General features: G+C 39.1%; 1 protein-coding gene across 1 annotated transcript in view; it reads left to right on the top strand.

Moving 5' to 3' along the window:
• Ankfy1 (ankyrin repeat and FYVE domain containing 1) overlaps positions 1–26,248 on the top strand; it is a 77,221-nt gene that overhangs the window by 14,636 nt on the left and 36,337 nt on the right. Inside the window, exons 2-7 of the mRNA XM_028787253.1 lie at positions 4,126–4,318; positions 6,495–6,613; positions 13,943–14,078; positions 20,900–21,023; positions 22,582–22,731; positions 24,950–25,115. Coding sequence (XP_028643086.1) covers positions 4,126–4,318; positions 6,495–6,613; positions 13,943–14,078; positions 20,900–21,023; positions 22,582–22,731; positions 24,950–25,115 — 888 coding nt within the window. The remainder of the gene's footprint in view (positions 1–4,125; positions 4,319–6,494; positions 6,614–13,942; positions 14,079–20,899; positions 21,024–22,581; positions 22,732–24,949; positions 25,116–26,248) is intronic.

Here is a 26,248-nt window from a genome sequence, read left to right as displayed (position 1 = left end):
GAATAAAACATGTGTAAACACATGGTTGTGACAGTAAAATGTGCACAAACAGAAGACCACACTTAAGGAAAAAAGTTTGTTATATGTCTGAATTTTGTAAAATTGAATCTTTTAAAAGTAGGTTATCAGATGAGGAAATGAGGTTATGTAAGAAAAAGAACCAGAAAAGAAGAGGGCAGAGGTAAGAAGCCGGAAATAACGTTGCTAATACGAAGTCTGACTCTACAGAGAGCTTAAATAAACTGTCAGGCCGTTGATTGGGTGATTTTATTATTGTGACCCAGTAGTGTGCCTAGAAGCCAACTTTTAAGATTAGGAAGGTAATGGAGGAATCAGTTACTAAAGGGGGCTCTGCTGGAGAGTAGGGAAGACAAGATGGAGTAGTCAAGATGGAGGCCAACTGGAGAAGAGTCATTTGCCCTGTCCTCTGCAAGAGTAGCAGCACAAACATGCTCTCGCTCTGAGCTATCTCTCTAGACCTCGGCATCTTTATTTTAACTCCGTTCTATAGGTATGTGCACATGTGCCCCTGTGCATGTGTGGAGGTCAGAGGACAACTTTTACAAGTTGATTCTATTTTTCACTGTGAGTCCCAGGCTCAGGGCATCAGATTTGTAGGACAAGCTCTTTTTACACACTGGGCTATTTTGCAGGCTCTGAATGCGGTTTGTTTTTCTTTTCTTTCTTTCCTTTTAGTTTTTTCTTTTCTTTTCTCTTTTTGGTCTTGAACTCTTGGATTAAAGCAAGACTGATAAACTGTTAGAAAGTACAGCTGTTAAAAAAAAAAAAAAAAGAAGAAGAAGGACTAGAGAGATGGCTCAGAGGTTAAGAGCATTGACTGCTCTTCTAGAGGTCCTGAGTTCAATTCCCAGCAACCACATGGTGGCTCACAACCATGTATAATGAGGTCTAGTGCCCTCTTCTGGTCTTTGGGCATGCATGTAGAAGACTGATGTGTACATAATGAATAAATAAATCTTTTTTGAAAAGAAAAGGAAAGGGAAAGGAAAGGAAAGAAAAAGTACACCTTTGTGCTGGTGAGATGGCTCAGTGATTAAGAGCACTGGCTGTTCTTCTAGAGGTCCTGAGTACAATTGCCAGCAACCACATGGTGGCTCACAATCATCTATAAGGGATCTGATGCCCTCTTCTGACCTGTGGATATATATGCAGCAGATCACTCATACATTAAACAAATAAAATTAAACAAAACAAAACACCAAATGCCTGGCCTCAGACTGGGCTGGTGAAGAGCAGATGGGGAGACATGAGGGAACTGAATACAAGTTGCTGACATCATTCATGTATTCAGATTCATTCATGAAATATACATCTTATTACTTACATCTGTGGGCTTAATTTGGTAAATTAGAGGGAGAGAAAGAAGAAGCTACTGCTGAAAATTAGTTATCTTATAGCTATAATAGGTTTTATTAAATGAGCAATATTATAAGTGATGTATTCTGAGTGGCTCCAATCAGCAGAGGCAAGGAGACATGTTGTGCTTAGGGACCTCCATCAGGGAAAGCCAGATCCTTGACTGCCACAGAAAAGAACTCCAGGGTCAGTCTGAGTGAAGAAAAACTTTTAAATTAAGAGATAAGAGGTGGCACATACTTTAGATTTAAGGACAAATGCTGAGGTGGGGGCAGGTGAGCTTTGGAAAGAAAAGACATATCCAGTACATGAGTGCAGGTTTCTCAAGAGAGTTGGACTCAGGGATCTGTACAGTGGTAGTAATTTTGGTTTGGTGGCTTTTTAAGTTACAATGCTTAAAGGATGCACTTTGCAGCAAGATTTAAAGATTCAGCAATGTTTAAAATTTAAGTGGAGGGGCCAGGTGTAGTGGTGCATACCATTAACCTCATCACTGGGGAGGCAAAGCAAGAGGATGTCAGTGAGTTTGAGGCCAACTTGGTCTACATAGTGAATTCCAGTATAGTCAGGTGGCATATACCTTTAGTACTAGCACTCTGGGAGTAAAGGCCAGCTTGGTCCAAATACAGAATCTTACTCAGGCCAGGCAGTGATATGGTGAAAGCCTGCCCCCTCCCCCCTTTTAAAAAATGAATAAAGGTTACATTTTAAGAAAGAATATATAAGCTTGTTTACTTATTTATTTTAAAGAATTGTCTTTAGTAAATGAAATTATAAGGTGATTTTATAAGGAGTATTTTTGGGGGGTTAGGGTTAAGAAGAGCATTCATAGGACTAAACCCAAGTCAGAAACATTCTGACCCTAAGTAAGCAGGATATGATGTTTTTAGCATTCTTGTTGCAGTGTCTTGACAAGAAGTATCTCTGTAGGCAAATTTGGTTTTAATTGCTTGTGTGAATTGTAAAGTAGATTTCAGGGTAAGTTTTTCCTTTCTGTTGTGCTGTGGTACCTCCCTGTTCTGTGACATAGAGTCTGCACTTCCCATGCTGGTGTTGAGTTCTCTCTGTTCAGTATTTAACCCGTGGAGATTCATAGCCCTTTCTTGCCTCTTTAGTGTTGAGTCACTGTGAAGAGCCCTTCAGAATCAGTGATCTGAGTCTAACTTAAGATGCTTAGGGTAAATTTAAGTCCAACTTGCTGATTTTTTGTTTTGTTTTGTTTTCAAAACCAGGTTTATTGTAAGTATTGTTTCCATCTCTAGGTGGTATTGACACACACCTTTAATTCCAGCACTCAGCAGGCAGAAGCAGGTGGATCTCTGAGTTTGAAGCCAAGTTCCAGAACAGGCAGGGTACACAGAGAAAACCTGTCTTAAAAAATCAAAACAAGCCGGGCGGTGGTGGCGCACGCCTTTAGTCCCAGCACTTGGGAGGCAGAGACAGGTAGATTTCTGAGTTCAAGGCCAGCCTGGTCTACAGAGTGAGTTCCAGGACAGCCAGGGCTACACAGAGAAACCCTGTCTTGGAAGAAAAAAAAAAATCAAAACCAAAACAGGAAAAGAAAAGAAAATGTTTGGGGGCTGGAGAGATGGCTCAGCAGTTAAGAGCACTTGCAGCTCTTGCTTTCCAGCATCCATATAGTGCTTACATCTGTCTTTATCTCCAGTACTAGGTGACCTGGTGCCCTCCTGACCTCTGTGGGCACCAAGCATACATACATGCAGGCAGATCACTTATACATGTACAAATGAATGCATGTTTTATAAAGACAAATGTTTGATTTCAATATTTGTGGGACAAATAAAAATAGAACTAGAAAAAATGTTACTGTTGTCATAAGTGCTTTTCATGTTTATTTTCCTGGGAGTATTGATTTATACCTGAGACTGGGAGAGTATCCAGTTCTTTATGTCAGGCATTTATTAAGTATGGATCCTCTAGAAGAAGAGAAAAAAATGGTCACATATATACATATTGTGTGTATATGTATGAAGATCATGTTAGCTTTTAAACATATCTTTTAAAATTCTTTTCTAATTATGAAAAGATGTATTTGTTATAAAGTAATGAACAGAATACAAAGAAAAAATTATTTCCTTTTCAGCCATACTTGCTATTTGTTAGTTGATTGCCTTTTATTCTGCATGTATGTGAATATTTACATTAAATTAGAATCATAAAATGTTTAGTTTTGCATCTTGCTTATTTACTCTTTTTACATTTATGTGTGTATGTTAGTATGTGTTCATATACATTTATGAGTCCATGCCACAGGTGAGAGTAGAGGTCAGAGGACAACCTAAGGGAGTTGGTTCTTTCGTTCTACCATGTGGGTCCTGGGGATCAAACTCAAGTTGTCAGGCTCAGCAGCAAATGTGTTTACCCATTAAGCCATCTCACTGGGCCTCTTTTTTTTTTATTGAATTTTTATTATTTATTTTGTGTGTGTTTGTGTGTGTGTGTGTGTGTGTGTGTGTGTAGGCATATGCATGTCACAATGTGTGTACTGAAGGTCAGAGGACAACTTACAGGAGTAAGTTCTCTCCTTCTGTCCTGTGGGTCCTAGAGATTGAGTTCAAGTCCTCAGGCTTGGCAGCAAGTGCTTTTTATTTGCTGAGTGATCTTACCAGCCCAAAAGTCATATTTGATTCTTTCAGATTATGCACAAACAGTAGACCACATAGCTAGGGCATGGTAAATGTGATTTGCTTGCTTGTGCCATATAAGCATTCTTTGTTTCCCTTGCAGAGGAGGTGGCCAAGTTGGAGAAGCATTTGATGCTTCTAAGACAAGAGTATGTCAAGCTGCAGAAGAAGCTGGCAGAAACAGAGAAAAGATGCACACTTTTGGCTGCACAAGCAAACAAGGAGAATAGCAGTGAGTCATTCATCAGCCGCTTGCTGGCCATAGTGGCAGGTCTCTATGAGCAGGAACAGTACAGGTAAGCTCCTGGAACCAGAAGCTGTACTGTTTTCTTCATCCCTGTCCACTTCTAATGTATCACAGAGTCTTCTCCTTGTTCTCTCTTACTTTGTTCTCCTCAGGATTGAAACAGGGACTTTTCCTATGCTAGGCAAGTGCTGTACTGCTGAGCTGTGTCCTCCACTCTTTTTTCACCCTGTTCTGAGACAGTCTCACTACCTTGGCCAGGCTGCTATTGAACTTGTAATTTCTCCTGTTCAAGCCTCTCGGGAAGACAGAATTAAATCTGCCTACACTTCTAGGCCTGGTTTCTCATTTATTTTCTTGCCAAATTAATTTATTTCTAATCAAAATTATTAATAGTGAACCAGATGTAATAGCTCAGAGTTGTAATCTCAGGACTGAGAGGAGGATTATCATGAGTTTGAGGTCAGCCTTGCTTCACAGTGAAGTCTAGTCCAGTGTAGGCTATATCAGACTGAGTTTTGACTTCATAAAAATCAAAAAATAAGAGCTAGGCTAGCATCAGTAAAGTACACAAGAACCTGAGTTTGATCCCAAGAACCCATGTGAAAAAAATCTGGGCACTTAAAATCCTAGTGCTAGGAGGACAGAGACAGGCAGTCCCCTGGGGCTCACTGCCCAGCAAGCCTAGCCTAAGTGAGTGTGTTCCAGGCCATTGGGAGACCCAGTAACAGGTAGATGGCAACTGAGGAATGGCACCAAAGTTGTCCTCTGGCTTCCACATGCACACTGTTTCCATGTTCACCTTTGCCCTCATACACACAAACCAACACCAAACCAATGAAAACAATTTAGCAATGTCTTTGTTAGAAGCTACTTACTAGCTCTTGGTCTTGAGCTATGGCTTGTTAGGTTCCTGATCTGTAACAAGAGATGATCAGTCCTACTCATTTTAGGGTCAGAGTGAAGATTAAATTAAGTCATAGATAATTAATCTTAAACAACTTAGAATAGTGGATACATACTGAGGAGTGATTACCAGTGGTGCCATTTATTTTATTTGTTTGTTTGAGATAAGGTCTCATTATGTAGCCCCTGCTAACTTGCAACCTGCTGTGTAGATCAGGCTGAACTTGAAGTTAGAGATCCTCATCTTCCTTCCTGAATATTGGAATTAAAGGCATGTGCTACTCTATCTATCTATCTATCTATCTATCTATCTATCTATCTATCTATCTATCTACCTACCTACCTACCTACCTATTTTTGAGGGAAGATCTTCTGTAGCCCAGGATGGTCCTGAATTTGGCTTGGTCAAGGATAACCTTGAATTTTTGTTCTTCCCACTGCATCTCCAGTGCTGCAGTTTCAATAAGTGCCACATGTTGGCACCTTTCTTTGTTTCGAATATGGCCAGCCATATGGCACAATCCCGTCAGCACAGTGGGCCATCATGATGTTTCAGTTAATTGCTCATATGTTTTTTTTTTTTTCATAACATTTGACATTTCAGAGTAAACACATTTCGGGGGAGTTTTTTTTATATAATGATATGTGTATTTCTCCCTCTCTTTCTTGTTTGCTTTTTTTTTTTGAGCCGGTGTCTTGCTATGTAGCCCAGATTGAGTTCAAACTTGTGATCCCAGCATACTGAGATTTTATGATATGCCACCCAGTCTCAACCTCTTTACTTGATAAATGGCTGGATAAGAATGGTTAATAATGGGGCTGAATGTTTTTAATGGAGACAGGAGACCAGACACTAGGTTTTGTGTTCTTGACATTTTTTTTTTTTTTTTTTTTGTGAATTAAATTGTCCATAGTCTCTCTGTTTACCACTGTTTGACACGGTTTTGGAGCAAATCAATACCACAGTTTTAGAGCTTTTACTGTCTACATTTCTTACTCTGCTGGCTTATGTGGATACAAACTGCATAAGATATGCTATGTATGATTACTACTAAGTATCCTGCTTAGCTTGTAGGTTCGCCACTAGAATCCTGTTAGATGTAATTGACAGTAGATTATCCCATGGAATTGAGGTAGAAGTTAAAATATTCCCAGCAACATATAAGTATGGTTCAGAGTGTGGAAATGCCATTGTGATTTATTTTTTCTTTTGCAGATTCATGTTGATAATCATTATCCATGTATTTGTCAGGTAAGAATCCCAACTTACCAAATTATAATGACATTTTTCTTTCTGTATCTTTGGATATTTTCTTCCTCAGTGATTTGAAGATCAAGGTTGGGGACAGGCACATCAATGCTCACAAGTTTGTCTTAGCCGCCCGCAGTGATAGCTGGAGTCTGGCTAACTTGTCTTCCACAGGGGAGCTAGATTTGTCAGGTGAGTCTGAACACAAAGTTATAATGTATCACTTTGAAATATTTGTGGTATAATAAAAGTAAAGTACTTATCTATTGATGGCAGATAAAAGCAATTGAAACAAGATGTCTCTTTAAGTTGGTCCTTCTTTTTTCTTTTAATTTTAAAATTTTAATTTATGCATGGTGTTTTGTATGCATTTCTATCTGTGTGCCATATGTACATTGTGCCCAAGGAGTTCAGAAGAGGGCGTCAGATCCCTTGAGACTAGAATTACAGATAGTTGTGATCCACCATGTGGATGCTGGGGATTGAACCCCAGTTTTCTGGTGTTCTTTGCTACTGAGCCATCTCTCCAACCTCAGATTGTCCTTTATGATTATATTTAATCCTTGGATAACAAATCATATTTGAGTATATTCTATTATGTTCTTAGGATTTAGAAAATATATCTTTCAGTTAGCTTATTTATTTAAAGATATTATAATGATATTAATTCATATTACTAAATATCACATGTATGGTCTTTATATGCAAATATATGTTATCTCTATTTCTATTATTATTATTATTATTATTATTATTATTACATGTACCCATATGTTTGGAGGTCAGAGAACAGCTTTATGGAGTTAGTTGTAGGGCTTGAACTCTGGTTGCTAGGTTTCAGTGGCAATGTCTTTACCTGTGAGTCATCTCACCAAGGCAGCCTATTTTGTTTTTTGCATGTGGTATACGTCCATGTCCTTGTAGGTGTATGTGCATGTGTGTGGAATCCAGAAGTTGATGCCACATAACTAACTTCTTCAGTTATTCTTTGTATTGATTGGTTGATTGAAGACAGGGACACATCATATAATATTGCCTGGTCTGGAACTCAAATATGCCCACTTCTGCTTCTTGAAAACTAGAATTAAAGATGTACTACCACCTTTAGTATTTCTCTCTAAAATTTTTCCTTATGTGTTTATTTTTTTTTTTTGTGTGTGTGTGTGTGTGTGTGTGTGTGATATACATTTACATACATTTGGTGGATGGAGCAGAGCTCCAAAAGTCACACTTTATGTCTTCTCTCTGGCAGTTTATACCTTCTTAGACAAAATTTTTTATAAAATTACCTCATAGATAAAATGTTACACAAAAAGGGAGTTATAGAAAGATGTCAATAGTAAGCTCACAGTAGTGTTTCATTCTATAAGCTCATTGTACGTTCAAAGCAACAGTTTCACATGGTCTCGCTTTATCATAGTGCACACCTGTGGCTTCATCCTTGGCCCTGACCTAGAATGAATGTTTTTCCTTGATCACAAATCTGTCCCAAGCCTATTTCTCCTTAGTGTAATTTATGAAAGTTCATTGTATTTCTTATTATGCAGCCTTTACTTACAATTGTATGAGGAAGGGCATAATCTATTCTAGATTCTAACTTTATTAGATCTTTCTGGAAAAACTACTAAAACCATCTCCTTAAAATTGAGTCAAATCAGGAATGCTATAAAATCATTAATTCATCTAAACAGCATTAATTCATGAAAGTTATCTTCATGTTGATCTGCAGGAAATAGGGTAGGCTGATGCCCAGGAATCATTAGGCTATGAGTAGCAGGAAAGGCATGTCTGCAGTGAAACGCAATCCTAGGACAAAGTCTCTGGGGCTGTGCCTCTCCAGAGTGCACCAATCAAAGCCATGCAAAATGGTGGGCCATCTCCAGGAAACTCACTTGTTTTCCATAGCCTTTCCTAGATGGCTTCTTTCAGTCAGTTTTAGAATTTTAGTAGGTTTGTACCTGTGTGGGGTGGTGAGTGTTAATTTGTTTCAACATGGTAATTTCACTCCCATCACATGTCCTGGAACTCTCTGTGGATCATGCTGACCTCAAACTCAGACCTACCTGTTTCTGCCTCCTAAGCACTGGAATTAAAGGTGTGCACCACTATGCCCAGCTTGCAATGGCAACTTTAAAAAAAGGAGTTTATTTCATCTTTAAAATTTTTATTTTTTAAATTTGTGTGTGTGTGTGTGTGTGTTTATGTCTATATATAGGTTTGTGAATGAGAATACAGTGAGTGCCTTTGGAGGCATCAGATTTTCCTGGAGCTACTTGATATGGGTTCTGGGAACCTAACTTGGGTCCTCTGCGGCAATATTTGTTCTTAACTACTGATGACTAAATCTCTAGCCTGATTTATTTTTAGTATGTATGTGTTTCTGTGTTGGTAAAGGCAGTTGTGCTTGGGTACTTAGGAAGACAGATCTCCCTGCAGCTGGCATTAACATGTGGTTGTAGGTCTTTCAGTGTGAGTACTGAGAACCAACAGTGTATAAGAGTAGTGTATGCCCTTAATTGCTGACATCTCTCCATCTCGACTGTATATAGTAAATTTTATTTGTCTCTTTATTTGAGACAACAGCTCACTGTGTAGACCAGGCTAGCCTGGAACTCACAAAAGTCTCTCTGTTCTGCCTCCTAGGATTAAAGGCTTGTACTACCATGCCCAGTTATATGTGTATCTCCTAATAATGTGTTATATATCTTAAACATATGTAGTAAATTTTTTTTAAAGAATTTTAATAGGGCCAGGGGATGGCTCAGTGAATAAAGGCATTTACCACCAAACCTGATGACCTGAATTTGGTCTCCATGTTAGAAGGAAAAACTCACCCCATCAACTTGTCCTCTAATTTCTACATACATATCATGGCATGTGTATACACGCACACACACGCACACGCACACGTAAATAAATATAATGTTAAGAAATGTTTTTAATAGAAACACCAAATTATTTATATTTATATTGTTGTCTTATGTTACAGTGTCTAATAATTTTTAACTAAATGTGGAAGTAAATAGAATGGATTTTTTTGTGTTTTTGTTTTTGTTTTTGTTTTTGTTTTTGTTTTTGTTTTTCGAGACAGGGTTTCTCTGTGTAGCCCTGGCTGTCCTGGAACTAACTCTGTAGACCAGGCTGGACTCGAACTCAGAAATCCGCCTGCCTCTGCCTTCCAAGTGCTGGGATTAAAGGCATGCGCCACCACTGCCCGGCTAGGATGGACTTAAAACATGGTTTTCAGACGTTCACCTAAAATTTTATGGTATTAGTACTTGCTTAACTACTCTTGAAAATAAGGTACAAAACAAAGTTTTTATTGAACTCTGCTATTAATAACTGTTGCAAGAATTATGAGATGGAGACTGTCAGGGTATTAAAATGGGACATTGGCCTTGGAGTGTAGCTCATTGGTAGCTGGGAGAAGTAATGGACTGTTAAATCATTCCAGGCAATGGCCACAAGTACAACAAAGAGTTGTTGTATGTGTGTGTGCGCTCTTTTGAATTGGGCTAATACAGAAGGAGCCAGGGCTGCCTAACATTTAAGCAGTGTTGTATAGCAAGAATAAGTATAATCTCCTGGATTTAAGGGAACAGATCTTTCTGTTGTGAGTGAATTGTCTTTTGTATTATTTTGTTTTTTTTTGTGGTTTTGCAACAAGGTTTTTCTACCAAAGCCTTAGCTATCCTAGAACTCATTGTGTAGATCAGGCTGGCCTTGAACTCACAAAGATCCACTTGCCTCTGTCTCCCAACTGCTGGGACTAAAGAGATGCACCACCACCGCTCCACAGTGAGTGGGTTATCTTTATGATCATTTCTAAGGTTTAACTTGAAACCTTTACTTCTCTCTTGTAAGCACAAATAAGCAAGCATAAATGCAGATGTGTGGGTGCATGCCACTCAGGTGAAATGTAAGTGCTTGTGTTGAAGGAAGGTCTCTCCTGTGAGTCTCCAGTCTGTGGGAGCACACTCAGAGCTGTGGCTCTTCCTTTTCAAAATGAGATCTTTTTAAACTTCGTATCTCTAACCCCTATAAAATAAAATTAGTCTAGTTTCCAAGAGCCATTTGATTATGAAAGTGTTTTTCACAAATTGTATGGAAGTAACTCCACAGGCATATAGTTTATAAAGACTACAAAAGATAATAAAAATTTGAAAATTACTCTTATTTGTTTGAAAGATACTAAGACTAGGCCAACATCTTTTTATATTTCATTTATCAAAATTTTTGATGCCAGCAGTTGTAAGACTCATGAAATGTACTTTGGTACATTATCAGTTATATTCTGGCTAGGGCTAGGCTACATGAGACACTGTTGTTTAATGGCTCAGTGTATATCTGTCTCAGTGAATATACTATGTGCATTTGGAAAGAGAATATACTGCAGCTGCTGGATGTAGTGCTTTGCTTATTTACAATACTGAGGATTAAACTCGGCCTCTCAAATGCTAGGGAAGCACTCCACCACTGAGTGATACCTCCATCGTATTTATTTTGAGGTGGAGTCTTGCTGTGTTACCCAGAATGGCTTGGAGCTTAATATATTGTTTAGGCTGGTCTTCAACTTGTCATCCTCCTGCCTAGATTGTATAATATATAATTCAGCACTGTCCCGAGTGCTGGGATTATGTGTATGCACCAAGACTAGTCAGATCTAGAATTCTTTAAATACCATTATGTCAAGGAGGCTGATTGTTCAGTGTTTCTGGATGAATATGTGTGTGTGTATATATATGTATATGTGTGTGTGTGTATGTGTATACACATATACACTTTTTTTCTTTTATGCTAGTTTATCAATTCTTTAAAGTTCAGTATTACTATTTATTGCAATCTTGGGATAGTAATTTTACCTGGGTTGGTGCCGTATTTATGTAATCCCAGTACTTAGGAGGCTGGGGTAGGAGGGTTATGAGCTCCAGGCCAGGCTAGCAGGGTCTACCTTGACATAACTTTGTCTCAACAACCAAAAAGAAAGCAAAATGAAAAATTTTCACTATTGTTACTACATTACTGAGGAAGACAAAGGAAAAAAGAAACAGCATTGTTTATTTTTGCCCCACCTCTGTTTGGTTGTTTTAGCAGGCAGTGGTTAACTAATCTGCTGTGAGTACATCAGATTTTCAGTTCTATTCAACATCACTCCCTTCAACCCATCCTTCTCACTGTGCATAGTTGTAATAGAAGGCTAATCAGAGCCAAACTGTTGTTGCCTAGTTATTAATAATGTATTCCTAGGCCTTATTGGAGTTTTTCTTGATAACTAAGAATTGAATATAGTCTCCCAAAAACCTCAGTGATCATCACAGTAATTTAACAGACTTGTTAAAGTGCAGATGCTGGGTCCATCCCCAGTTTTCTTCACTGGGCTGAGTGGGCTTGAGAGTTAAACTCTGTTAGGAGTCTGCTTGCTCAGGACTACTCTTGGAGAACCTTTATGCAAACTGTGGCTTTAACTTGTCTTTTGAGCATCACTCTCTATATTCTGACTGATTGAGAGCTGATTTAATAGAAATAACAGTATAGGTTAGTTTGTTTGCTTGTTTTGTGTTTTGAGAGAGGATCACGTAGTCCAGCTTGGCTTAGAATTCACAGTATATAGTCAGAGATAATCTTGAACTTGTTCCTTCTGCTTCTCAATTGCTTATATTACAGTTATGTGCCACTACACCTGGTTTTATCTCATTTAGGGATCATTCCAACGCTTCTTGCATGCTAGGCAATCATTACTAGCTGAGCCACATTCTTAGCACTAGTTTTAGATATTTTAAATTATGATTTTTTTATAATAAATATTTCCTTCAAGTAGCTGTATAGTCTTTAAAAAATAAACAAATAATATATTTACTAAGTAAAAGTCAAAGTAAAAGAAAAATCATGAATTATGCTTGAGTTCATATTTTCATATGTATCCTTCCAGGTTTTTGATTGATTGATTGATTGATTGATTTATGAATAGACAGAGCATCATGAATGTATAGTATATTTAGATATATATGCATTTACACAATGGTACATTTATACTCTCAAATACATAAAGCAAAAAATGAGATTATACCAAATGTATTCCTAGTTTTTTAAACTTCTGTAAATACATTGTCATGCATATATCTGTACAGTCTTAATTGTTGCAGATTTTCCTGTGTGTTTATATTATGTTTTTATTAACTTTTGGTGGGACTCTTAAACAGAGTGTGTAATCTCATATACCTGTAATCTCACACATTTGGGTGGCTAAGGCAAGAATATTGCTGTTCCCAGGCTTGCCCAGGCTACACAGTGAGAAACATTTTGTCTCAGTTCATTATTAAAATAGCATATTTCCTGTATTTACCCTATTGCTTGCTTAGGATAATAATTTATGTGAGTAATTCCTGTGTAAATCTTTAAATCTTTAAAAATCTTGGCTACAGACTAGAGAAGATAGCTCAGTGAAGCTCTGACTGCTCTTCTAGAGAATCTGGGGTTGACGCCCAGTAACCATATGATGGGATTGGCCATCTGTAACTTTAATTCCAGGGGATCCAACATCCTTTTATGGTCTCCTTGGGCACCAGGAATGCAGTTGGTACACAGCCACACATGCAGGCAAAGCACTCATACACATAAACTAAAGTCTTTCTAATCTCCAGTACTGCAAGTAAGGGACAAAAAATGAATAAATAAGCCAGTCAATTGTGATGCACTCCTTTAATCCTCGCACTGAGGAGGAGGCAGAGTAAGTTCCAAGACAGCCAGGGCTATACAGAGAAACCCTGCCTTGAAAAACAAAACAAAACAAAACAAAAAATTTCATTGATATTTGTCTTATGTCTGAAGTATTTTCCCAACAAATTTGACCCTATTACTTCCTCATACAAAACTTTTAACATTTTTCTAGATTCAGACAGATTGTCACCTTTTTAAAAAATGCTCATTGGTGTTTTGCCTGTGCATGTGTGTGTCAGACAGACAGGTGTGAGCTGCAATGTGGTTGCTGGGAATTAAACCAGGTCCTCTGGAAGATCAACCAGTGCTCTTAACTCCTGAGCCATCTTTCCAGCTTCAACTGTCACTATTTTTAATGGCTGTATTGTTAGGAGGTATCTACCAGAGAAGATTAGCTGGCCTACAATTTCACTGGGTGTTTGTGATCTGAATGCAGTTCCAAGCCTCTCAGGGTGGAACTTTAAACACAAAAAAAACATATCCTGGGTTGACATACTTCAGTTTACGAGAAGCAGAATTACAGGAGCCAGAAAGCAAGGTTAATACATTTAGGGATCTTTCCAGAACTATAAGTCTTTATTTTTGTTTTGGCAGGTGTTGCTGCCTACATGCTAGGTTCCAAGGCCTAAATGGCACTTCCATCATAGCATTAGTTGTGCTAAGGTCTGGAGGCATACTCAGGTGTAGGGCCCTTTTACAGTATTTCCTTGAGTTAGGTGTACCATAATTTACTTTTCTAACCACAGATTTTAGGGTTACTTCTAGAAGGCCTAAGTGTGTCATCTACTTTCTTTCTCTAACTAGATTCGAATCCTGAGGTGGCAATGACAATGCTTCGCTGGATCTATACGGATGAGTTAGAGTTCAGAGAGGATGATGTGTTCCTGACTGAATTGATGAAACTGGCCAATCGCTTTCAGCTCCAGCTCCTTAGGGAGAGGCAAGTCACAGCAGTTGTATTCAAGCCTCTGCAAGGTGGTGGCTAAGCTTTCTTGTGCCAAGCTCTGGGAAAGCAGCTTCTGCCATGTGATAACTGTTAGGGGCTCTTTAAAGGTGATATTGGAGAGGCTGGTTTCTCTGTTGCTTTGTGTTACTGGTAAGCTACATTTTGCCAGTGCTGTTTGTTGTTTTCTTTGTCTTCTACTGTTTGTTACCTTAGATATGTGGTTGTGTAAATTAACCACTGGATATGGATGAATAGAATCCAGTGTCCAGAGTCTTGGCTTTGCTTTTCATTATATTACATTTTGGTCAGACATTCCTTTTTGGAAGCACTTTAGTGCTTAAATTAGTCCAGAGAGTATTCAGTACTTTTTGGTTCAGTAGGTTTTGTAGCCAGTATCAGTAAAGACTTAACTTCCTTGAAATTAGCTGCTTTTTTAGGTCCCAAAGAGCTAGCATGGTATGTTTTTATGGTTCATTTTCTCTGTTCCTCTCTGAAGTTGGCATTTTAGAACAGTAAGAGACAAAATGCTTATCAGATGGTGCCAAACAGGATGCTGTCCACATGCTATGGCTGTGGCTCTTGGTGGCCAGTGTGGTTCATATAGTCTTTTTACAGTACTTCATAATCTCCTTTTATTTTCTTGGGTATTTGGGGAAAAGTGGCCTCTCTCCTGGGTGGTTTCAACCATGTGTTGCTCATTCAGTCTGTTGTTGCTCTTTTGCCCTGACCCAGAAGATCAAAGAGAGACTTGGCTACTAGGAGCTGCTTGCTCTTTTTTTTTTTTTTTACTGTGAGGGGGTTTTTCACTAGAATTACCCTAGAGCCTCTCGGGGATCCATAGATAGTCCTTCCAACTACCAGAGAGAACTGTTTTAATATCTAAATCTAATTTAAATATAGACGGGTCTAAAATATTAGGATTCGATAATTAACACAACTAACTTTATTATTGAAGTCCTCTAGTTATTGTTTGTTTATTGAGTTTTTGAGTTACATAAATATAAATTCATATCAGTTTTAATTAGATTGTTTATATCTTTCCCCCAAATATCCTCAGCTTTCTCATTGACTGTGTCAGACTTGCTTATAAAATTGCTTTAATAAAATGTTCTGGGATTTGGTGTAGGTAATTGTAATTTATATAATGGATCTTTTAATTAAAATGTTTATCCTTTATTGATTGCTTAAGCCTCATGACTATCAACATTACCAGCTGCTCAAATTTTTCTGTTGGTAGTGGGTATTGTTTTTCATGGCTTTTCTCAAGAGCTGATATGGAAGAGACCAGGACTGGAGTGAGTGCTGGCTTTTAATGAGGTCACAGAGTGCCCACTGCTGTCAGACAGAGAAATGACACATCTAGGATGTTAAGTCAACAGGCTCAGGCAAAAGCATGCTGTTTTGTGTGAAGTCAATGCACTGATTTCTGTGATAGAGAGGTCCTGATGGCTTGGAAATACTAATAATTAATTGATCAAAAAGAAGGGTGTAATGGCAATTTTGGAATTTTGGTTTCTTTAAAAAATACAGAAATATTATAGGAATATGTTTTCTTTTCAATCCTAGGTGTGGGATATGGGGTGCTTCAGTAGCTGTCCACAGCAGCTGCCTGTGATTTGCCTCCTGCTCTAGCAGGGGTGTGATTTAGCCAACTACAGATAGTTTCTATGTTTGTGTGACATTTACAGGTCTGGGGAGTTTTCAGAGATTATATATATGCTAGGGACCCAAGAGGTGGTGTGGATTGTTTGGATTTTGTTGGTAGTTGTTGGTTGATGTTGGTGGCAGTTTAGTATTTCTGAGCAAAGGTGAAGAGGAAGAAGAGAAATAATAATAATAATAATAATAATAATAATAATAATAATAAATCCTAACTGCAAAGACCAAATTTGCCTTAAGGAACTCAATGACTCCATTCAGCAAGAAAGTAGTCTAATGACCCCTGACTTTATTCAAGGATCACTTTTCTTTCCTCTCTATCTTTTTTTTGCTTATCTAGTGTTTAGGGATTGAAAGGTAGAAGAAAAGGGGTAGAAAAGGGTAGAAGAAAGAAGAAACCACTTAGTAGCCAAAGGCCAGCTACAGAAGGGTTTTTTTGTAATATCAGAAAATTCTCTTTGAAAAAGGGTATATATTAAAATGACAATATTTTTATTGATTATTAATATGGGTATAGTTTATGCAATTTGGAAAACAGAATTATATAAAGAAAAAGTAGGTCACCTATAACCCAACCATTGTTCATCTATGTATCTTTCTCTCAATAGTTATCACATTCCACATATATGGGTCAATCTGAAAAGAGCATGATGGCACACAACTTTAATCCCAGCACTTGGGAGGCAAAGAAAGGCAGATCTCCTGTGAGTTCGAGGTCAGCTTGGTCTACAGAGTAAATTCTAGGACAGCCAGGGCTACACAGAAAAACCCTGTCAAACAAAACAAAGTAAAAAACAAAAAAAGAAAGAAAACCAGACAGGAGTTTGTAGGGTCCCTGATTTATACTTTAAAAATCAGATGTATGGGCTAGAAATATTGTTCAGAGATTAAAAGCCTGTGTTGCTCTTGGAGAGGACTCAGGTTTGGTTCCCAGGGGCTCACAACCACTTTCTGGGGCTCAGATGCCCTTTCCTGGCCTTGTGAGGCTTTTGCAAGCACATGGACTCACATAGACAGACATGCACATAAGAATAATGAATAAATAAATCTTTGCTGGGCATGGTGGCATGTGCCATTAATTCCAGCACTTTGGAGGTAGAGAAAGATGGATCTCTGAGTTTGAGTAGTCTGGTCTACAAAGAGAATGCCAGGCCAACCAGAGTTATACATGGCGAGCTTCTGTTTCAAAAACAGCAAGATAGATTGCTTTGTGCTTTTGTATGCTTTGTGGATATCAAATTATAAAAATATACTGTTAACAATATTTTTCCTCCAGAGGAAAACTAGCCTGCCTTGCTACTTTTCAAGTAGAAACTTTGAGCTGAGAAATTAATAAAATTATGTATTCTTGCCAGGTGGTGTTGGCACATGCCATTAATCCCACTAACTTGGGAGGCAGAGGCAGGTGGATCTCTGTGAGGTCATGGCCAGCTTTGTCTACAGAATGAGTTCCTGGACAACCAGGACTTCACAGAGAAAAACTCTGTCTCAAAAAAAGAAAAAAGAAAAGAAATGTATTCTTTTGTTGTTATAAATCATGTTAGTTACTAGTTATAGTCTCTCCACCTGACAAATGGCACTCAGGGGATCTAAATGAGTGAAAATCAACTGTTTGTAATTTCTTTTTTTTTTTTTAAAGATTTATTTATTTATTTTATTTATGAGTACACTGTAGCTGTCTTCAGACACGCCAGAAGAGGGCATCAGATCTCATTACAGATGGTTGTGAGCCACCATGTGGTTGCTGGGATTTGAATTCAGGACCTCTGGAAGAGCAGTCAGTGCTCTTAACCGCTGAGCTATCTCTCCAGCCCTGTTTGTAATTTCTAAGAAAACATCTGTTGTTATGAACTGTGCTCCAGTCCCTTGGCAGTAAGAAGACTAGAATTTTCAGAGTCGAGGCCACTGTCTGTCCAAGTGTTTAAACTAAGTGCTCTGCAGATGTGATCTGGAATCCTTGCAGTCCTATGTGGTAGACCACCTGCTTCTAGGACACTGTTATAGCAAGACTATCATGTTGGACACTGCAAGTTTCATCTGTTAGAAACTAGTTTTCTCCTGGAGCACATAACTTCATAGCTGTGGACAGGCCACAATAACTTTGTTACCCTTTGTTGTGGTATGCAGTGTACTTGGAGACTTCAGTGGTATAGAAAACTAAGGTTTGAGAATATACTGTTTTAGTTTTTGAACTAGTGTTACATATATACATTATAGCCAGTGCTACTTGGTATTCATTTCGTAGCCCAGGTTTTCTTTGAACTCTTGTTCGAAGTCTCCTTGCCTCAGCCTCCCAAGTATTGAGATTTGAGGTATGTGTCCCTACTCTGAAACTTGTTTGTTTTCATTTCTTTTGCTTTTGTTTTTGTTTTTGTTTTTGTTTTGTTTTGAGACAGGATTTCTCTGTGTAGACCAGGCTGGCCTTGAACTCAACAGAGATCTAATTGTCTCTGCCTCTCGAGTGCTAGGATCAAAGGGGTGCATCACCAGTGCCCAAAACTTCTTATAGTAAAATGTCTACATATTCATTTTAACTTCTTTTTAAAACTGCTGTGAGAGGGTTGATGAGATTGCTCAGCAGGAAAATCCTTGCTGTATAAACTTGATAACCCAAGTCTGATCCCTAAAATTCACTCTGGAAGAAGAGAACTGACCCGAAAGTTGTCCTCTGGCCTTCACACTTTCGTGTGTACACACACACACACACACACACACACACACACACACAGAGAGAGAGAGAGACTCACACACACTCTCTCATAATAATAAATGTATGAATTAATAATTTAGGGGGAATTGAGACAAGGTCTCACATGTAGCCTTGGCTTGGCTACTTCTGCCTATCATGTGCTGGGATTGAAGATGTGCACCACAACAGGCCCTAAAAGTGCCCTGGGAGAGGTGCTTCTTTACACTAAGTCAGCAGTGTCACTTAAAGACATTATACCTAGGACAGATAAAATAGATCCCTATTCCTATTGATGGAAAGTGGCTGTTTTCTTGTTCCTGGCCTACTCTTAATTTGTAAGGTTGAAATTTTGGTTTCTCTTTTCCAGGTGTGTCCCACTGTGTCCTCTCTCTTCCCTGTCTCCACTCTTCCACTCCGTAGTCTCTCTCACTGCCCTCCCCCTGCCGCTACCTCTCTAACTCTTACGGTCCTTCTGTACTCCTATTACCTAATGCTCATCTACTGAGATTGAGAATTATTTGCTACTCAGTTATTTACAGTAGTGTTAAGCTTCGTTAATATTAGCTGTTAAGATTTGCAGTGTCTGTTTTCCTTCAGGAAAGGAATGTTGGGCTTTCTAAGGGGTAGGGTGAGAAATAGGAAACATGAACATACTGCATCTACTTTCCTTCATCTTGAAACCCATAGAGTCCCAACATCTCTGAGATCAGGTACCATTCTCATGCCACAGTAACTGAGACAGAAACACAGAGACTCATTTTCTCTCATCACTAATTTCTGCTATGTGATTAGAAAGCTTTTGTTGAGGCTGTAGAAAAGAAGTGGTAGGTACCAAGACCTATGATTAGGCTACTGCTGGGCCTCTGTGGCTACCCTTGAAGCTGAATCTGATTTGAAGGACTATGTCAGCCTCCTTTCTCAGTAGGCCTTATGCTGTGGAAGGCACAACAAGATTTCCAGGCATTCTATCATAGAATAATCTCTTTATCTTCTGTGGTAGGATGTGGAGACAACTTTGTGCTACAGGGATGTAGTTGATATTCTCTTGTTAGTCTATTAGTTATTCATCATGTTTTATTGCCTGGCTTTGTGGGGATACACATTGTGCCTAATTTTCTCTTGGCTTGCTGTGGTCTGGGGTGTGTGTGTGTGTTTGTGTGTGTGTGTTACTGAGGATTGAATCCACAGCCTCTTGCATACTAGATCTGACTCAGATTGTTACACTATCTTATAAATATTTTGGATATTCTTTAAAATATAGCTATGCTTAATTGTAGTTGTTTATTTGTAAAACTTTTATTTATGTGTATATATGTGTATGGGGTTGGTGCCTGGAGAAGCTAAAGGAGAACATCAGATTCCTTACAACTGTGAACTGTGAACCACATGACATGTGCTGGGAACCAAACATAGGTCCTTTGCAAGAACAATTATTCTTAGCTGCTGAGCTATCTGTTAAGTCCACATACACACCCCCTGCTCTTTCACCTCCCCATCCCCTAGTGTTACTAGGGATTGAACCCAAATACAAATATATCCTGGACAAACATTCTGCCACTGTCCTATTTTCTAGTCACTGAAGTATAATTTACTCACTTATTTTAATCATCGTCATTATTATTATTATCTAAGTGTTTTGGCTACATGTATATCTGTGCACTGTATATGCAGTACCCATGAAGGTCTGAAGAGAGTACTGGATCCCCTAGAACTGGAGTTAGATGGTTGTTAGTTGCCATGTGGTTGCTGTGAACCGAATCTAGGTCCTCTGGAAGAACAGCCAGTGCTCTTCTCAACCTCATAGCTATATCTCTCCAGCCCTATAAATTTACCATTTGAGAGGACTTTTAAGGAGATATTTATTAAGCATAGATAGACCCTCATATTTGGAACTTTGAGAACAATAATAGAGTTATCTGGAATTTGCAGGCATATTCCATACAATTCAGTGCCAAAGAACTGAAGCTAATCTGTTTTGTGTTTGATTTAAAAATGGCCTGTGCATGTGATCAATGGGTTTCTTGTGATGACTTTTGAAGCTCTTGAAGTTTTAAGCTTCATAGTTTTTTTTTGCAAGTTATTTTCAATCTGCTCAAAACAGTGTGATATAATATATTGTCTAGTACAAGTACTTCAAAGCACAGTGTAAGCCAGGCTTAGGCAAGAGGAACCTGACTTCACTGCTAGCCTGGGCTACACAGTGAGACACCCTATCTCAAAAATGAAATGTGTATGACCAGGTTTAGTAAAATAATAAAAATTGATTTCAATAAGTAAAAATACACACATAAATAAAATACAGCAGTCTAGCCATACTTCCTTATTAAGTACAGTGCTCAGCCTTACTCCTTAGTTTTACTAGACATAGCTAGTGTAGCAATTATTGTCTTTGGTTTATTTATTTATTTGGTTTATTTATTATTTGCCTCGCTAATACTGTTCATCATTAATGAATAATCTCTTACAGATGTGAGAAGGGTGTTATGTCTCTGGTGAATGTTAGGAACTGTATTCGCTTCTATCAAACTGCAGAGGAATTAAATGCCAGCACACTGATGAACTATTGTGCAGAAATTATTGCAAGTCACTGGGTGAGTAAGAGATTGTGTGGTATGGACAAGCCTTCACACTGCAGTTGGAGGTCCCAGTTTAGGCTTTGCTTCCACAGTCACCTCTCTGATAACTAGTCTTTGCTGTTTCATGATCTGTGAGGCATTTTCAATTCTGAAAGTGTTCTGAGGGTCTACAGTGGAACAGGCAGAGGTGGCTAAGGTTCAGGAACAGCCATCAAGAGCACCCTCCTTCAGCATTATCCTGGAGAAGCTGTGACCCAGCATTCAGCTGTCCGTCAAAGAGTTTTCTCCACTGCTTCACTTCTTGGGTTGTCATCATAAATAACAAGTTTTACATTTCTTTCTTATGGTTTGTTTTATATTTTAGTATGTGTATACAGGTGCACATATGTGGCTATAGAGGCCAGAGAACAACCTCTGGTGGGGTTACTCAAGTACTGTCCACCGTATTTTGAGGCAGGATCTCTCACTGGTCTAGATTTCACTTGATTAGATGAGATTGGCGTGCCAGTGAAGCCCCAGGGATTCTCCTGTCTTCTCCCAAGCACAGGATGTACAAACTGAGTTTGTTTTGTTTTTTTTGTTCTGTTTTTACATTAAATAAATAGATAAATAAAGCAATCAATGTTTTATGAACTAGCTTCTATGATTATTTTTGTATATAGTTTTTATGGGAGGAACCTTAAAATTCTAAGGAAAGATTTCTAACAGAACTGACCTGTGTGTGCGTAGTGTCATGGGCCTGTAACCCCAATTACTTCAGGGACTAAGGCAAGAGGATGCTGAATCCATGGTCTGCCTAAACTGCAAAGCAAGTTCAAGACCAGCCTGAGGAACTGAACAAGATCCTTTCTCAGAAAATTTTAAAGGGCGGTGAATGCAGCTCAGTGGTACAGTGTTTGCCTAGCATGCGTGAGGCCTTCAATTTAATTCTGATACCACCAGAAAATTGGGGTTGTTGTTTGTTGTGTTGAAATAAGGGCTTGTTCTGTAGCCCAGACTGACCTGAATCCCACTATCTCAGACTGACCCTAAACTTATGGCAAACATCTTTCCTCAGTCTCTTAATTGTTGGGATTAAAGGCATGTGCTGCTATACCTGCTGAAAACTAGCTTTAAAGAGCTGACATAGAGTGTAGCTTTCTTTTCCTGATAGGACGACTGTTGTGGAGAACAGTTGTGACTCTGTGAATTGTTGTCACAGTTCTGATTTGTTTTGAAATTGCCATCGTTGTAGGCTTAGTAGGGAAAGAACCTGAACTTATGGTGGGGCTCCTACATGGCTTGGTTCCAGTTGAAGGTCAGAGTTGACATTTAGCTGTCATTCTCCGTGGCCCAGCAGTGCTGTGATGGGTGGTGTGTGGTGGCCAGTGCCTCTTAAATACAGATCCTGACTAGCCATCTTCTCACTGTCAGACTTGTGTAAGCTCTCTATCTTCTGTAGGCTTCATCTTCTTCATCTGCAAAGAAAGCAAAGGTCGAATTAGTTGGAAAGTGTTAAATTTCTGACACATGTTAAGTGCTTATTAATAAGTGACAGTTGTTATTAACACTTTGCATTGTTTTTAATCCTTAGGATGACTTGCGAAAGGAGGACTTCAGTAGCCTGAGTGCTCAGTTGTTATATAAAATGATCAAATCCAAGACAGAGTACCCATTACATAAAGCTATCAAAGTGGAGAGAGAAGATGTGGTCTTCCTCTATCTGATTGAAATGGATTCCCAGGTATTAGAGAAGCATCTCCATTTTTTCTTCTCTCTCTCCAAACTTTAATGTTATCCATATTTCCTGCTTCTATCTGCACTATCACTGAGCATTCTATGAAGATACTTCTAATATTTACAGGATACTTCTGGGCATTTTCTGTTCTGCTCATCAGAATTTGCCAGTCTTAGTCCAAACCAAAGCCACATTCCCATTTCCAAATGGCTGTCACAGTAGTACCTTACTACAGGTCCCCAACTTTGTCTTTATTTACTTCCAAAACAAGTTTCCATAAATTTAGTAGTCTAAACCAACACAGATTCTGGGCTAGTTGAGAGTACTCCGGCTTTTGCCGAAGACACAGGTTTGGTTCTCAACACCCAAATGGCAGCTCACAACCAATTGTAACTCCATTCTCAGGGACTCCAACACCCTCTTCTGACCTCTGCAGGCATCAGCCACACATGTGGTCTACACACTACAGGTAGGCAAAACACTCATGCACATAAAATAGTACGGTTTAGAACAACAACAAGATGGACAGTGGTGGCGCACGCCTTTAGTCCCGGCACTTGGGAGGCAGAGGCAGGTAGATTTCTGAGTTCAAGGCCAGCCTGGTCTACAGAGTGAGTTCCAGGACAGCCAGCGCTATACAGAGAAACCCTGTTTCGAAGAACAACAGCAAAACTACATCAGTTATTATTTGACAGTTTTACCTATTCGAGGTCCAAGCCAGAAGCCACAAGGCTAAAGCAAATTGTTAGGGCTGGAGTCTTTTATGGAGCTGTGGAGAAGAATCCATTTCCTGCTCACATAAGATGTTGGCAGAATTCTCAAATGGTCCAGGGCCTTTATTTTCTTGTGAGCTGAGTATTATTCTTAGCTTATAGGTATCCTCAAAATCTTTAGCTTCAAAGGAGCATTGATCCCATCTTTAAAGCCAGCAGTGACAGATCAAGTCCTAATTTTACCTCTTAATGACCTACTCTTCTATGTTCTGATTTACTCAAGCATGAATTTTGTTGTTGTTGTTGTTATAAGGTAAGGCCCTGTGGGCTGGTCCAAGATTCTTCCTAGCTCAGGGTACTTTGCCTTAAATACATGTGCAGTTTTTGCCACATAAACTGACATGCTTATATTATTTGATAATTAGGGCATGAATATCTGTATAATGGGGTGGGGGGATGTTATTTTGCATAACACAGTACCTTCAAAGGAATGCAGATGGAAGTATTTGGAGTGATCCAGATCCCTAGAAGATCTTGACCTACTGTGTGCATCTGATCACTAATTAGAAAAACACTTCCCTACCTAGACACGGCTGGAATAAATAAACTGAGAGATCTTAAAATCAGTGTATAAAATTTTTACTATAGTCATAAGTAGCAATTAGACATCACATTTCATGGGGTGTTAGTGTATAAGGAGACAGTAAACTGCTAAAGAGTCCTCTGTTAAACCTCCTTTCATGAAAATCTTTGCTCGCTTATTTTTTTTTATTTTTGGTTTTTTAAGACAGTGTTTCTGCCTGGCAGTGGTGACGCACGCCTTTAATCCCAGCACTTGGGAGGCAGAGACAGGCGGATTTCTAAGTTCGAGGCCAGCCTGGTCTACAGAGTGAGTTCCAGGACAGCCCGGGTTATTACAGAGAAACCCTGTCTCGAAAAACCAAAAAAAAAAAAAAGAAGACAGGGTTTCTCCAGGACTTCCTGGAACTCACTGTATGAACCAGGCTGGCCTCAAACTCAAAACTTTACCTAGCTCTACCTCCTGAGTGCTGGGATTAAAGGCATGTGCCACTTGCCCAGCTTTAACTCTTTGGTATAAAATTCTGTATGCTAGTTTGTCATCCCATCTCCATCCTCTCCTCGCTCCCCATGGCAGTGCTGTCTGCATTTTTACTGTGGTCCTTAATCACCTTCCATGTTGTTGACATATGCTTACCAATCACTATTGTTTGTATGATGCTGAAAGCAAGTGCTCTCAGGAGGTCCAATAGCAGTCTGTGAATAAAATTGAATTTGGGCTGTAAGTAGTGTCATGGCATTAGAATTGGCACTTGTGTAAGAGGTGTGATGACATACACCTTTTTGGAAGACAGCCCATTTCTGTGAGTTTGAGACCAGCCTGGTCTACATATTGAGATTTGTTTGAAAGGGGGAGTTGGTCAGTTGGGAGAAATCAGCAGAGGTTGTATTTTCTACTGTCTGGAGTGCTGATTTCCAATTTCTCTGTGCAGCTACCTGGGAAGCTTAATGAAACAGATCATAATGGAGATCTTGCATTAGATCTGGCTCTTTCACGGCGTCTAGAGAGTATTGCCACCACTCTGGTTAGTCACAAAGCTGATGTGGACATGGTAGACAAGAATGGCTGGAGCTTATTACATAAAGGTATCCAAAGAGGTAAGGAGAAAGAACTTTCATGTTTTTATCTGTATGCAATATACTTTTTATATTTATAGTTTTGAAGCTCAGTTCCAGGAATTCCGAAAAGATATTGAGTCTGTATATTCAGTTTGCATGGCTTAGAACTTGTAATTGTTGGATCAGAGGAACTGAAACCTATTGGCCTTGTTTGGCTGCCCATAGTGCCAGCAGGACCTAAGGAAGAAAGGATAGGCAGGTGATCTTTAAAATGTACCTATGGAGCCAGCATGGTAGCATTTTTTGTGAGTTCAAAGCCAGTGGGCTCTATATAATGAGTTCTAGGACAGCCAGGACTACATAAAGAGATCCTGTCTCAACAACAACAAAAATACAACCAAAACCAAAAAAAAAACCAAAAAGAAATATCTTTCAGGCCTTAGTAGTTTGAGAGCACTTGCTGGCAGTTCTTGCAGAGGACTTGGTTCCCAGTAAGTCAATTCACAACTACTCTTAACTCTAGCCCCAGAGGTTCTGATACCCTCTTCTGGTTCTGTAGGTACACACATGACATTCACTCACACAGACACTTACACATCACTGTAGCCAGTCTTTGCTACTTTGTGGGTTCTTCTTTTTCCCACCTTTTATCCTCCCCAAGTTTTATCCCCTCTCTCTAGATAGGAGGGAAAGAAGGACAGGGCTTGGGGGGGGGGAGAGGGAGAGAGAGAGAGAGAGAGAGAGAGATAGAGATGTCTGAATCTAATTTCTTTCTTCTTTGAGCACAATTACTAATAAACTACAAACAACCCCCCTGAATGACTACCAACCACTAACCCTGCCTCTTGGGGCCATAGCATTAATATACCCTCTGAAAACTTCCCAGAATTCCAAATGTCACACAATCACAGAAACTATTTGCAGCTGGCAAAACTGTCTCTGCTAGAATGAGTGAAGTCATAGTCAGCTGCTGCTGACAATCTGAATCAGCCCCACAGCCCACACCTGAGATTAAAACAACACTTTCTTCTAATATTTCTGTGTTTTTAAAGAAACCAAAATTTTAGAATTCTCACAACACATCTAAAGTTCCTTCCTTCCTTCCTTCCTTCCTTCCTTCCTTCCTTCCTTCCTTCCTTCCTTCCCTCCTTCCCTCCCTCCTTCCTTCCTTC

The sequence above is a fragment of the Grammomys surdaster genome, unplaced genomic scaffold (assembly GCF_004785775.1).
Source record: "Grammomys surdaster isolate TR1022 unplaced genomic scaffold, NIH_TR_1.0 125621, whole genome shotgun sequence".
Lineage (NCBI taxonomy): Eukaryota > Metazoa > Chordata > Mammalia > Rodentia > Muridae > Grammomys > Grammomys surdaster.
This window is presented reverse-complemented; position numbering and strand designations above follow the sequence as displayed.